Genomic DNA, 15,113 nt, shown 5'->3' with positions numbered 1-15,113 from the left:
AATAAACGATCATACAGTTACAGTAGCGATCTATAAAAATAAAGCATCATAATGAAGTAAGGAAGAACAGAAGCAGCAGTAGCACCAACCGTCAGTCTAAGAAAAGAAGGTAGGTTGAAAGTATCGGGGGAAAAGAGCATTAAAACTAACTAGGAACACACACTAATATAAAAGACAGGAACACATGTTGTAGACATTGTAGCAGGCTTCTTACTCTCTGGACCAATGCAATGGCAGCTCTTCTCTGTGAGCTGGTTAAACACTTCCTTTCCCACAAAAATACATGCGGATTGCAAAACTGTATCAAAAATTAGCCACAGACATTCTTACGTAGTTAAGTTCTAAAAACAGAGGCCTCAGATGCCATAGGCATCGAACGCAGGTTGGCTTTCTAAATATTAAATGCTTCAATGTACACAATGAACTATGCTATAGAAGAGAAACATTAAATTGCAAAATATTGTTATCAATGCATTTAATTAATGCGAATAAGAAATAGTGTTTTAAATATGCAACTATTCTGTTCAGGCATTATGTGAAACAGGGTGAGAATCGGAAGTTAATCATTACAAACAATATTTTGCTTGGTAAAATAATAGATGGATTAAAGCCAGAACATTCTGAAGTGATGACAAACATTTCTAAGCATGTCACGTTAAGGTCAGATTTCTAAATTATATTGCTGCATAGTTCAGCAATATTAGGTTAACTTCTAGTTAAAGGAAGCTTGCTTCTTAGAATTTCTATAGCCTTAACGCAGCTATAACTGCAATAGTTTTCACATTCTAAATGCATGTCATTTCAGCTTTGAATTTTACATCATTGCACATTTGTAACTGTTAATCTAAATAATTAACATTTTAATTAGTCGACCGTATCAACATCGTTCAGACATTAGTTTTTGATAGACACATCACAATGTTCTGAACTTCTGCTTGGATTCTGAAGTTAACCACTTGAGAACGGCAGGGCAGTGGGGATTTTTTCTGCTATAGAAGTCTGACGGTGAGAATGATGTCTTCTCTAAGCAAAGCGCTTTCAACCTGATATCAAGGACTGGGGCAGGATTGGTATGCTAACATTCAGAGAGATAATGCGTTTTCTAACCAACCCAATAAGGAACAAATTGGGAGGACATTAACCCTTCATTATCAATTATGAACTATCCTCATGGTGGGTTTGACTAGCTGATTGAAGTGTAATGCAGGCACTCGCCTAGTGGACTCAATCAGGGCGTGGGGTACAATTCTCTGTCTCATGTTTAATGACATTTTCATTAGACAAAAATCGTTAACGTCACAGGATTGAGAGGAAACGTAAAAAAATTAAAGCTGTGTAAAATTTGAATAAAAAGATGCTCTACATCTTGAAAATCATGCTGCCTCCTATTGGAGGTTTTCCAGAAATTGGAGGAAAATGCTCACTCATTGGGTATCGTGACATGAGAAGGAAGGGCCTATGACTTGAATGACAATTACAACTGGCGACATTTATGGAATGGCGAGGCCAAATAATTATATGTAACTGATTTAGTTGGGTTGATGTTTACATTTGGGGGCCTGGAATGAGGGGCTGCATTTAACGTACAATATCGAATAAAATAAAAGTTATTCACGTAGATGAAATTGGTGACACACAAGCAAACGAGTGCAAGATTTGAATAGAGAATAGCTATAAAAAATAACGAGAAGTGGAGCAAGGGGGGTAAATCATTTCATCACGAAGGGCGGTGATTTCGGCAGGCATCAGTTTCCCCTCTGTTGTGAAAGAGTACACAGTGTGTGCTTTATTGTCCACCTCTTTTGTCAATAACGGGAGAGGAGGTTTTTATTGAGGTCATTCCGTTCCGCTCAATTGAACATGACAGTATACAGTGAATCCTAGAGGCCAGGGTCTGAAGGAGCAGGTGTGCACGAACCGTGATTGCCATTCCATGTGATTGATTTGTTCAGTGACCACCCCCCTCTGCTGATTGAGGTTGGTAAGGTCAATGCGAGGGGCTTCCTTTTTATGAGTTCTGCATGGGTGGCTTCTCATTTCTGGCTTCAGTGTCTCCCAGGCCCCGTCCATGACCTTCTCCACAGCCGGACCTTTGTTGATTTACAGTTATTGGAACAGAGTTTATCGCCTGGAAGAGAGGAACCCTGGCCCAATCAAAAGCAGGATGTGAAAAACGTCAAGAGCGAAAAATCGCATCAACATATTTTACGGATGAGACACCAAAATGACATTTCGCCACTTACTGGAAAGGGATTAAGCTCTCAACTAATAAGGAAAAGATTGTGTGATACTGAAACAGGTCAGGGATGCTTTTTTGCTGGCGGGGTGAGCTTCCGCCTGTGCAGCACCCTCACTCAGAATTCACCTACTAGTGCTCTTTTGATAGGTGTAGCTGTTGAAGTCGACTAAAGAATTCACATCCATTTACTCCAGTGGGGACCTACCCCAAAATATTGTTGGATTTGATGTATATATTCCTAATGTGAAGAACTGAATGGTTTTTTTTTTAGATCCACTGCGATATATGCTGCCTGTGGCTATAGATCAGTCATTCTTTGTTAAAATGCCAGAGTCGCCGAAGATTGTTGGTAGTATTATGGCCTGGAATAAATCCAGCTTGGTCCTTTGGATTGATTCCGGTAGCTCCCGTCACAACCTACGTGCTAGAAGCTTGGTTAGGATTTTACAATCTGATTCAATAAAGAAATCAGACAATAGGATGTACATCAGAAGGATCTTTGTAAGGTTTTAACAAAGTGGAAATAAGGGCTTTGTTGAGCTAGATTGGGTGGCAGTGTAAGGGCCAATGGAGTATTCAGCTAGGAAACGTTCAGTTCTGTTGGGTGAAAATCTCTCAAACTGTAGCAATCTCCTGTTGGGATACTGGGGCATCCAAAGAGAGCCGTGCCTCTGGGGAGATCCTGCGTATTTGTATTGGGGCAACAAAGTTAGTTATGGCTGATTCTGGGGATGGGCATGGGGTTCTGTATCGTTCTTTGTAATAGCCATGGAAAGAGTCATTAATAGGAAATTGTGTGTTGGCAACTACCCCTGTCGGTAATGTGGCTGATGGAGGGGGGGGGGGGGTACACTTTCAGGAGAGGAGATAGCATATTGCTGGGAGTATATCTTCATTTTCCGAAGGTTGAATATCATGAAGTCCAAGTACTCCACTGCATCAAAATATGTTGCCCTAGATGTGTGCAAGTTGTCTGCCTAATTCTGAGAGGTCAGTAACATGCCCCCAGCGCAGAGATATTTATTCCTTTAAGTCTGTCAATAAGGTCTTCCAAACCCATACTGTTGTTTTAATGCATAGCCCTCTCATCATCACCTTAAACGATTCCCACTCCACTTTAGGGGAGGGAGAAGACTGTGTTTGCACAAAATAATATATGCAGGTGGTTGAAAGTGACACCGGTCGGTCATTCCGGCTGGATTCCAACAGGCCCAGTCAGAGGCCTCACGGTAATCCCTAAAGATGACATTTCCGCCGTTGGGATTCCGATGTCTGTTTCCGACAGCCTTTCCATGTCGGGCTTTCCAATATGGAAAGCCTGTCGGAAAGCAACTTTGGGGGGTCCTAGCAGGGCCCCCATTCCTCCACACCGCTGGTTGGGGACCGAGGGGGCACCTATGGTGCCCCCCTGTTAATCCCTGCTTCGAATGGTAGGCACCTTGAGGTGCCTGCCACGCGGTACAGGGATTAACAGAAACTCCCATTTCTCTCTGGGAGCGTGTGCAGCGGCCATAGAGAAATGGGAGTAAGCGACCGCACCATGTGCGGTTGCATTGCAATGCTGTGCTGGGAACGCCGACCGGAGGGCGGTCGGTCCCGAGACCGAAATTGTGTCGGGCAGACATGAGACTGCCGACATCGTAATCAGTCCCTCAGTCTGAAAGTGCCTAAGATACTGAAGTTGCATTATTACTTTGTTTATAATAAATAAATTAACTGGAATTTATTATGTATGAAGTAATATTCTTCTCGCAGCAGCAGAACTACCAGGCTGAAAGCTATAACAAATACACAAGCACGTGCTGGTGCTGGACCTTTCCATGCATCTTAGTTCATCCATGAAACTGACCACAGACCTGGTTCAGAACTGCACACAATTCTTGACACACCTTTCTGTCTTCAACGGGTATAACAATTAACCCCTTGTATGGAGATGTGGACAAGAACATCACTATCCTATCACTTTTAGAGGTGATAAGCAAAAACGAGAGAGAGAGACTGTGTAAGAATGCATTTAGATAGGTGAAGGCTGGAGCAGGAGCCTTCCCTCAGCTCTGAAGGGGGGAGAAAATTTGGTAACCGTCTCCGGCCGCAGAGTGTGCGGAGATTTACCTACTCCGTGTTGAACACGGAATAGGCAAATCTCTGCACACTCTGCGGCGGAGTTTAGTTGGCCAGCCCCCTCCTCCCACCCGCCCTATTTACAATTAATACAACTTTTCAAAAACGCCTTTAAAATAAAAAAAATAAAAAAAGAACCTTACTTTAAGCTGTGGTGTCCCCGGGCAGCCCTCCTCGTCTTCATTGCGTTCTCTGTGAAAACTGTGCAGTTGTCACTGAGAATGCGATGAAGACGGGGAGGGTTGCCCGGGGACACCGCAGCTTAAGGTAAGGTTCTTTTTATTTACTTTAAAGGCATTTTTGAAAAGTTGTATTAATTGTAAATAGGGCGGTGGTGTAGTGGAGCTACACGGAGCGCCACAGATTTTTTTTCTCAGCTCCCCGGCGCTTTGCGTAGCTCCACTACGCCCAGCCTTAAAGTTTGGATATGGATTGCCTTTTGTAGAAGCTACTCAAATGTTAGATGGCTAACGGTTGAAGAACGCACTCTTCTATCATCCTTGAGGTGATTATGGAGCTGCAGAAAGTTTGGACAAGCAAGACTTGAAGAAAAAAATGCAGATGGTGGTGGCTGTTCCCCAAGATAAACGCTGCCATGGGAAGAACTCCCCCATCAGCCCGAGAGAGATCGCACAGAGAGATCTTGGATTGTCAAGCCATGATGAAGAAACACCGCCAGCATCTCTGGAAGTCATTGGACAGAGAAAAAGAGAATATGGATGGAAAGGTTCGTGGCCAGAACTTTAATATCACTCCTCGTGGTGAATGTGTGCAAGGTACTTATTGCTAAACACAGCCTAAAGACTACACTTTCAGCAAGGAGGGCCACAGAAGAAAGGGCCCCACAGAATTAACTCTCCCATTCGTAGACCTTGTCTCCTCAGGGAATGGCTGGGCATACAAGTGAAGACATCTTACACAACAGACACTTCGAGATTATTAATGGTGCGCTTCAGTGAGAGCATCTAAAACACATGATCCCTCAAAGCTAGCGCTGCCGAACAAGGCTGATGTAAGACTGTACTGGTGATGTCTCCAGGGCAGCATTGTGACTGAAACTTAAATAGCTGGTATCCCCAGATCAGGGGCACACTTTTAAAGAAAGAATACATAATTGATAGCCCCAGGGTTGCCACGCTTGGTTTGCATGTGTACTGAAACGCATAGAGATGGTCTGCCCTGGGGAGGGTGACACCAGTAAATATTTTTATTGTAAAAACCTTGCATTTCTTATTTATCTATTACAAGCTTCTGGTACACGAGTGAAGGTGAAACCTGCAGAAGCATCGCTAACCACTGCCAGGGACGATAGGCAGACATTTGTGGAAAGAAAATTGCATTTCTGATCCGCTCATTGCTTTTCTAAATCCAATGGGTGAGAGACGGATGCACAATTGCAGCCGATTTCTTTATGCTATGAGTGAGTCACATGAATGAGTGTTGCATATCAGCTATTTTGACAGGGTGTGGCGAATGAATGGGTTTCGTTCCCATGGAAAGCCTGCCATGCTCTCCTAGAGCAAACATGTACAGTAATAAAATGATAACAGTACTACAATTAATGGAAATCGGACATACTCTTCCGGCCGGATCCCAAGATGATCTCCTGTGTCCATGCTCAGCGTTCCTGCTCCTCCCCCGTAGCCGTAGCCTTTTGGTCCATACTTCTTCCCGTAGCAGGATTTACAGTAGATCTCCTCCCCATGCACAGCCACTGTAGTACTGTCGAGATTCTTTTTACATACCACTACGGAAAAACAGACAGAGATTACAGAGAGTCCCAGAGACACATATAAGCACATTGGTGAGAACTGTCTGACATCAGTTAATCCGACCACTGCATGCGACAGGGCAAGCGTATGCCTCAATCCATGTATTCAGGAAAAGAAGTAAAAAATGATCCTGTCAAGCAATAAGGACAAGCAGGTGGGTTTGACCTGGCTGCAAGAGCGGCTTATAGACCAACAAAGACTTGAGAGCTGAAGTTCCAAAGTGCAAGATATAATTAAGTGTCCTCCAGCTTCCCTCTGGTTGCAAAATTTCAAGGTGTGGTGCACCCACACAGAAAGACAAAAATAGAAAATAAGTACTTGTTTTGGCTTATAGTGGCATGTAATCACCACTAGAGGTAAAGTGTTTTATTAGTGGCCTGATGCATTTCTGAAGACAAAAAAATATTCACCAAACATGAAGTCACAACTAATCAGCTTTTGTTATTGTTAATACCTACCCGAATAGGGTGATACAAAGCCTGTATCAAAGCAATCCATAGTTCATCAAATAAGGTGCAGGAAGATGAAGAGCTTTGTCTGATACCAGGCAATGGGGTTGAGTGCAGAGTGCGCGATTAAAACCCATGTCTCAGGTTCCACAGAAGACACCTTGGACTCTAAACCACGCGTAAGTGAAGTGATGTAATTTGTTATTTTATTAGAGGCTCATCCCAAGATAGGCTATGGTGATTCCTTACTTCTCCCATACTGGGACATCCCTTCATCCCACCATAAAGAGAGGCAAGTGTGTGATTTATACAAGAGCACGTTTCTACGACAATGAGTTTCGATCCAAGCTGTGAAAACCACATAGGATTTATCACAAACTATAAGAGCCAGCATCACTTGTTAACACAGATCAGCACAGGTCATTTATTGGACTGGTTGAGTATTTCTCAAAGTCTGTGTCACATTCTAGCACAATCAGTCACTAAGTGAACTGTTGGAGAAGGGTGAAAACTTTGAGTAGAGGATGAACAACAGATCCTAACATTTAATATAGTAAAACAGAAAAACAGGAAATTCCCAGGGTTTAAACAATTCTGTGTGAGTAAACAATTGTGACAGCAGCGGCTGGAAATGCCTACAGATTGGCACAGTGTTGGCTCAGAAGGAAAAGACAGGAAAAGAGTTCATACTTGTGTCTCATGCCCCTATAGAGATAGAAAGGTAATACTCTGCAATTGAGTGAGAAACTCTTGTGTGTGTATGGCCACCTCTTATTTTAGCAATTTTCTGTGGGGGGTGGGGGGGTGGCAGATGGTAAGTGCCTACTAATAGGACTGAAACTGGGAGCTGTAGATAACGTATACTACAATTTCTAGCTTCTCATGTTCAAGAGCGCCTATTGGTCATGCAATAGAAAAATACATTAGCAATTTCCTTATCATGACTATCAGAGTGCTAGGCAATTCACACAATGAGGGAGAAATCAGCCCTGAATTCCAAACTATTGGAGCAAACACAGAAACCTAAAAGGAGGCTTGTCCAGTATTTGACTTGCATAATGGAAGAACAAACTTCAAGTGGAAAATATTTTGAGTCTGGTCATTCTAAAACTCAGAATAAATGGAAACTGGGAAGATCAGAAGATCACTGAAATCCCACTAAGACCCTTCTGGGGAAAAAAACTGGAATTATTGGAACATATGGATATCTTATTTAACCTCATGCGCGCAGCGGTTTTTCCCGCTGCGCGCTGAAGTTTTAAAAACCCCGCGGTTCATGACGAGCTCAGCTCGTCATGAGCGCACGGCAGGTAAAACTCATGACGAGCTGAGCTCGTCATCAGCCTCGAAGGGGTTAAAGGAGAAAAGTTAATAGTACGAACACTTTTCCAAAGCAAACTACTGACAATGGACCACCAAAGACATCTTGTAAAACTGTTAACTAAGAGACAGCTTAAATAGGAATACTGAGGAAATTAACTGTGACATGGGCAAATGCATAGACAAATAAGCCAAAATAAACAAAGTTAGAAGAGTATCTTCACATGGCTAGTTCCCATGATTACAGTAACATCTCAACGAATGCATGAACATTTAAGGTTAGACTTTAGTGGCCCCATGTGTGGCTTAATTTGAGTTTGACAGAATACTTGTTGATCTCAGGAGCAAGTGGATTGAGTTTACATCTATGTCAGACATTAGAAGTATGGTAATGGAGAGATTAATAAAAGACACCATAACGTTGTCTGTCAATCACTGTATTGATACTGAGAAAACCATAAGTAGAACCATAAGTGACACTACCAGTACTGCACCATTTGGGCAAATGAGAAGTCGTAAGTCACATAACAATTTCTGGTCATGGTGGACACATTTGGAAGCTGTGTGTATTGCAAAACTACAGACCAAACAGGAATTGAAGGTTTAAAGGGAAAAAAAAGTTTTAAAAAATGTAGTGAGAAAGAAAAAAAGAGTGAAGCATTCACAAATTATGGCAGATGGTAGTGGGAGATAAAATTACAGTGTGCTAGACATCTAGTATGGAATAAATATGGTTGACCCAGAGAATCCCGAAAAAATGATGGTTCATTGCTGTAGCTAGTAAATGGTAAAATATTAACTGCGCCAAAAGCAGTTCTGTACAAAAAGAAGCAAAGTGGGTTAACGAAAAGGAGGAGACAGATACGTCTTTGCGAGTGATAGAAGATTTGGGGCAGACAAACTCAGATAACTAAAAAACTAACCTTCAGGACCACCGACAAAATTCAGAAACATTTTGATACTTTTAAAAATGTCATTTTTCCAATGAAATCAAGACTACTCAAACTTGTGGAACCATCACATATGTGCATGTGTTTTTTCAAAATATTACTTTCCACCATGATTTCGGGGTGGGGGCCTAACATCAATTTAGCAGGTACTCACGTTTTTTTCTTAATTCTTTCTTCTATTACCCTTTGTTTTTTGTTTTTAAATGTGAACTTCTTTGTTCGTTTGTTGAAAGGGACAGGTGTGTAGCTAGGGTGTATTCAATGTATTATAATGCCCAGGCGCGCACTGACTATTCTCATGGGTCTCGGTACCCTCGAGTGAGGCAGCTGAGACGTGCATCTTGAAGGACTAATGGATTACTCACATCACTGGCACATTTTTTAAAAGAAACTTTTATGGACAGCAGATCGCTGTGTTTCATCTTCGCTACAATTCTCTCCTATACAATGTATGAGGGGGGGGGGGGGCAGTACAAATGATATATTCGTTGGACAAACAGAGACGAGAAGTTTGCCTTTTAAGGATGGGCTCCAGGAAAGTAGGTCGGATACTTACAGACTCTTAAGGATAGTTCTGTGTTTAAGTGAACTCGTGTTTAAGGGAACTCGTAAGCGCCCTGTGATCTTAAGGACATTTCCTTCTTGACAGAAAAATGTCCTTCGTTTGCCTCAGTCGGTGCTCTCAGGAATTCCCCCACGTCACGCACCCGACACCCCGCGCCAGTCCATTCCATCCGCAGTCGGCCATAGTTGGCGAGACTTCCCCATCCATCCAGAAGTGCCGTGTGTGCGGCCCGCCCCGCGCCTCCAGTCAGCGGCTGGACATGGCTGACGTTCCTGCGGTTGAGCGGGTCACCGAGAAACGGCTGTCAGGGTGAACTCCTTCAGAGAGGAGGAAACGCACCATTAGGCCTCAGGCTTTCTCTACGCGGACTCGGATAACCCCGGCCCTCCCCTCCCTGCGAAGGAGCGCTCCTCACAGCCATGTGGCTCAAAAGCCCTGAGACCTAATGGACGTGTGGGATGTGTGGAGCTGAGGAGCCAACTGAAACCTGATTATTACGGTAATACAAAAACACGAGCTGGGGGACAATGTCCTACCTTACAACGGGGCCCATGGCCCACTGCTACAACCTTTTCCCTCTTGAGGCGGAAGCCGGGAGGTCTCCCTTCTATTCTTTACACTTTTAGCTGTGTATTTTAACCTGCGTGGTATTTCATTTTTATTTGTGTAAATTTGGCTTGTGCTCTGCTTGTGCTTCGCGCTTGATTATAAAAGCGTTTTGTTGCCAGCAAAAGACTTCCTAGCGCTCTTAGGCGCCTCGTTTGCTCCCCTCACCTTGCCTTGGGTATTCAGACCGCCCTCGGCCGAGTATTGACGCCGAGGGCTGGGATCTGATTTTGGCCGCCATCTTGGGGGTAGGACTCTCCGCCCTCGCGCTCTAGTAGCGCTACAAAAGGGGAACTTCTCCCTCCACTCAGGGATAACCATACTGCTACAACCTTTTCCCTCTTGAGGCGGAAGCCGGGAGGTCTCCCTTCTATTCTTTACACTTTTAGCTGTGTATTTTAACCTGCGTGGTATTTCATTTTTATTTGTGTAAATTTGGCTTGTGCTCTGCTTGTGCTTCGCGCTTGATTAAAAAAGCGTTTTGTTGCCAGCAAAAGACTTCCTAGCGCTCTTAGGCGCCTCGTTTGCTCCCCTCACCTTGGGTATTTAGACCGCCCTCGGCCGAGTATTGACGCCGAGGGCTGGGATCTGATTTTGGCCGCCATCTTGGGGGTAGGACTCTCCGCCCTCGCGCTCTAGTAGCGCTACAAAATGCTCACCTCTCCCTCCGCGTAATGCGGATGCGCCTGACCTGCGCCTGAGTCGCGCCAGAGTCCTGCCCGTCTGCGCCCCGGAGGCGTGTGGCGTGGCAGGATCTCCTGGTTTGCTACTTTTCCCTTCCCTGCATCAATATGCTGTCGTATACATCCAAGGAGCTCCACTCCTTGCGCTCGGTTGAGGTCTCCTGTCACTCTGTTTTCCCTGGTCGTTACAGGGGCAAACATAAATGCCCAGGCTGTAAGTGGCATCTCACCAGTGCTATTCCTACCACTTCCCACACGAAGGAGTGTAGCATTAAACATCCTTGTTTACTCCTCAATACTAGGTCGGTGCACAGACAAACTCAGGAGATTTTTGATCTCCTCTCTACAAACAACCCCACTTGTCTTATGCTCACTGAGACTTGGCTTAATGAATCCTCGCATCCGGACATTGCGGCAGCTATTCCCTCTGAGTACACCATATATAGACAAGATAGAGCTAAGGGAAGAGGGGGAGGAGTCGCCCTGATTGTAAAAAAATCTCTTACGTGCACATTAGTGTCCACGCAGACCATCACGGGAGCCGAATCCCTTGCCTTTTCCCCGTCCCTATCACCTCAACAAACTGTGAAGGGTCTCGTAGTATATAGGCCTCGGGGTCCTGTGGGGTCTTGCTTTGAGGATCTCCAGCAGGTCTTGTCTATACTAGTCCTGAGATCGGAACAGTGTTTACTGGCGGGAGATTTTAACTTCCACTTGGAAGATCAGCAGGCCCCGGATGTCGTTAAGTTGTTAGATATCACGTCTGCTCTGGGCCTGTTTCCCTATCTCTCTGGCCCGACCCATGACAAAGGTCATACACTAGATCAGGTCTTCTCCACCTCACCAATTGTTGTTACTGCACTTTCGCCGGTACTGTGGTCCGATCACTATCTAGCTCACTTTCAAATATCTGGCACTGAGAAACCATCTATTAGGACCACCAGACAACCGGGAAGTAATTACAGGGCGTATCATCGGGTATCTCCCGACATGTTAGCTCAGGCCCTGGTGAACCATCCTCTTTCCGTCACGGGTGATCTGGAGCTTGACCTGGATACCCTGCAGTCCTGGCTCTTAGCTAGATTGAATGAGCTAGCCCCTCTACAGCCACCTAGATCGGATACTAAACGGCCTTCGGCCCCCTGGTTCACGGCTGAGGTCGCCCATTTCCGCAGACAATGCAAAGTCACCGAACGCGCATGGAGGGCCGAATATGACGCTGAGGCAAAACGGACTTACAAATCCATGATGAAATCCTATCATGCTTTAATTGTACAGGCTAAGAAGTGCTACTTTGCCAAAAAATTTGAGGAAGCAGCTAACTCCTGTAAGGAAATCTTCTTGATTGTACGAGAATGTACTACCCCGCGTTCGATCTCAGATCAGGAGGCTCCGGATAAGAACTGGGCTGATACTATTGCTAATTTTTTTACAACCAAAATTAGACAGATTCAGGATTCCTTTTCTCCGAGGCCGACAGCTGATCCTTTGATTCTGTCTAATGAGATAGCTTACCAGCCTATCTCCGGGCCGGCTCTTTTGGACTTCCCGCCTCTTACAATTGCTTCATCGTTAGCTCTGATGAGGAACCTTAAATCTGGCTCACCATATGATCCCTGCCCGGCAAAATTCTTAGCTAGAATGGCAGATGTTGTTAACCCTTTAGCCAATCCTATTCTTAACCTTTCCCTGAGTCAGGGAGTTTTGCCATATTCCTGGAAACAGGCTATGGTGATTCCTCTTCTCAAAAAGCCCAACCTTGCCCCAGAAGTCCCGTCCAATTATCGACCAATTTCGCTCCTTCCAGCATTGACTAAAATCCTGGAGAAGCACGTCCCGTGCGTGCTTTCCAACTTCCTGGAGTCGAATGAGCTTCTCCATGCGTCTCAATCGGGCTTTCGATCCAACTTAAGTACCGAGACGGCACTTTTGGAAGTCTCAGAGATTGTTAAGGAGGTGCTGGATGATGGAGGTAGGGTGATGTTAGTCATGTTAGACCTCTCGGCGGCTTTTGACACCGTCCCCCATGAGGATCTCCTCTTAAGACTGCATGACATCGGTCTAGGGGGCACGGTGCTCAACTGGTTTTGCTCCTTCTTAGCCAACCGCCGACAAACGGTCTGGGCCCCTCCTGGATCTGCTGAAATACCACCACTGGGAGTCGGAGTCCCTCAGGGCTCAGTATTGAGCCCTACTTTATTTAACATCCTCATGACCCCTTTGGCGACTTTGGTGGAGTCCTACGGGGCCCAGATCGTCTCATATGCTGACGATACCCAGCTTCTTTTCTCCTGTCGTAAGAGCGAAGAATTCGATGGGGAAAGTATCCGTGAGTGCCTTGGGGCTGTTTTTAATTGGTTCCATCTGAACAGCCTCAAGTGCAACTCGGATAAATCAGAGATACTTTTCTTTGGATGCCCTTTGGAACCGGACTGGCATGGTTGGTGGCCTGCCGACAAGTTCCCTCCGGCTCAGGCTTCGAAATGGGCTAAGAACCTGGGAATTAAAATCGACAATGGGCTTACACTCAAATCCCAGGTGGCAACCCTTACAGGGACTTGTTTCGGCATCCTCCGGATGCTTCGAAAGTTTTTCCCTTTGCTATCCCAGGAACACCGGAGAATAATTGTACAGGCCCTCATTGGATTAAGGCTGGATTATGCTAACATTCTGTATCTGGGTCTCCCAGAATACCTCTTACAGCGTATGCAGGTAACCCAGAATGCTGCAGCACGAGCTATTTTCGGCCTGCATCGTCGAGCCAGTGCCTCAAACCTGCTGCAATCCCTCCATTGGCTTCCCATACGGAAGAGGATAACGTTCAAGGCCTTGACATTAGCCCACAAAGCATTGCACGCCACGGGTGCAAAATATCTACAGAAGAGGCTGGACTTTTACCAGCCGACACGATCCTTAAGATCGGAGTCCCTAGCACTTGCAGTAGTTCCACGTATAAAGAGGGCACGTCTGGGAGGTCGGTCCTTCAGATTCCTGGCCCCTCAGCTGTGGAACTCCTTACCCTTGTCTTTACGGTCCACATCCAATCAATCAATCAATCAATCAAGACATTTATAGAGCGCACTACTCACCCGGAGGGTCTCAAGGCGCTTGGGGGGGGGGGGTGCTGCTACTGCTCGAACAGCCAGGTCTTGAGCTTCTTCCTGAAGGAGAGGTGGTCTTGGGTCAGGCGCAGGGCGGTCGGGAGGGAGTTCCAGGTCTTGGCGGCCAGGTAGGAGAAGGACCTTCCTCCTGTTGTCGTTCTTCGGATGCGGGGGACGGCGGCGAGGGCGTGACTGGCTGATCGGAGGTGGCGCTTGGGAGCGTAGAAGTTGATGCGGTTGTTGAGGTAGCTCGGGCCTTGATCGTGCAGGGCTTTGTGTGCGTGGGTGAGGAGACGGAAGGTGATTCTCTTGTTGACGGGGAGCCAGTGCAGGTCTCTCAGATGTCCGGAGATGTGGCTGCGTCGGGGGATGTCGAGGATGAGTCTGGCTGAGGCGTTCTGGATCCGCTGGAGTCTCTTCTGGAGCTTGGCGGTGGTTCCGGCGTAGAGGGCGTTGCCGTAGTCCAGTCGGCTGGTGACGAGGGCCTGGGTGACCGCCTTCCTGGTTTCGGTGGGGATCCACCGGAAGATCTTCCGTAGCATGCGCAGGATGTTGAAGCACGACGAGGAGACGGCGTTGACTTGTCTGGTCATGGAGAGGGAGGAGTCCAGGATGAAGCCCAGGTTGCGTGCGTGGTCTGTCGGTATGGGTGCGGTGCCCAGGGCGGGGGGCCACCAGGAGTCGTCCCAGGCGGAGGGCGAGGAACCCAGGATGAGGACTTCCGTCTTGTCTGAGTTCAGTTTCAGGCGGCTGGTCGTCATCCACTCGGCTACATCTTTCATCTCTTCGTGAAGATTGGCTCTGGCAGCGGCGGGGTCGTTGGTCAGGGAGAGGATCAGCTGGGTGTCATCAGCGTAGGAGATGATGTTCAGGTTGTGTTGGCGTGCGATGGTCGCGAGGGGGCTCATGTAGACGTTGAAGAGGGTGGGGCTCAGGGAGGATCCTTGAGGGACGCCGCAGATGACTCCGGTGGCCTCTGACTTGTACGGTGGTAGACGGACTCTCTGTGTTCTTCCGTCGAGGAAGGAGACGATCCATTCCAGTGCCTTCTCCTGAATTCCGACGTTGCTGAGGCGCTGCACTAGGGTGCGGTGGCAGACAGTGTCGAAAGCCGCGGAGAGGTCTAGGAGGATGAGGGCCGCTGTTTCTCCGTTGTCCATCAGGGCTCGGATGTCATCGGTGGCAGCGATGAGGGCGGTCTCGGTGCTGTGGTTGGCTCGGAAGCCAGACTGTGAGGGGTCGAGGGATCCATTCGTCTCGAGGAAGGCGGCCAGCTGTTTGTTGACGGTCTTCTCGATGACTTTGGC

At 46.5% G+C, this 15,113-nt stretch overlaps 1 protein-coding gene across 1 annotated transcript in view; it reads right to left on the bottom strand.

Moving 5' to 3' along the window:
• The window catches only part of CSRP1 (cysteine and glycine rich protein 1), a 128,607-nt gene that overhangs the window by 19,637 nt on the left and 93,857 nt on the right, over nucleotides 1-15,113 (bottom strand). Inside the window, exon 3 of the mRNA XM_078644189.1 lies at nucleotides 5,939-6,107. Within this exon, the coding sequence (XP_078500315.1) occupies nucleotides 5,939-6,107 (169 nt within the window). The remainder of the gene's footprint in view (nucleotides 1-5,938; nucleotides 6,108-15,113) is intronic.

Source organism: Lissotriton helveticus, chromosome 5_1 (assembly GCF_964261635.1).
Source record: "Lissotriton helveticus chromosome 5_1, aLisHel1.1, whole genome shotgun sequence".
Classification (NCBI taxonomy): Eukaryota; Metazoa; Chordata; class Amphibia; order Caudata; family Salamandridae; genus Lissotriton; species Lissotriton helveticus.
This window is presented reverse-complemented; position numbering and strand designations above follow the sequence as displayed.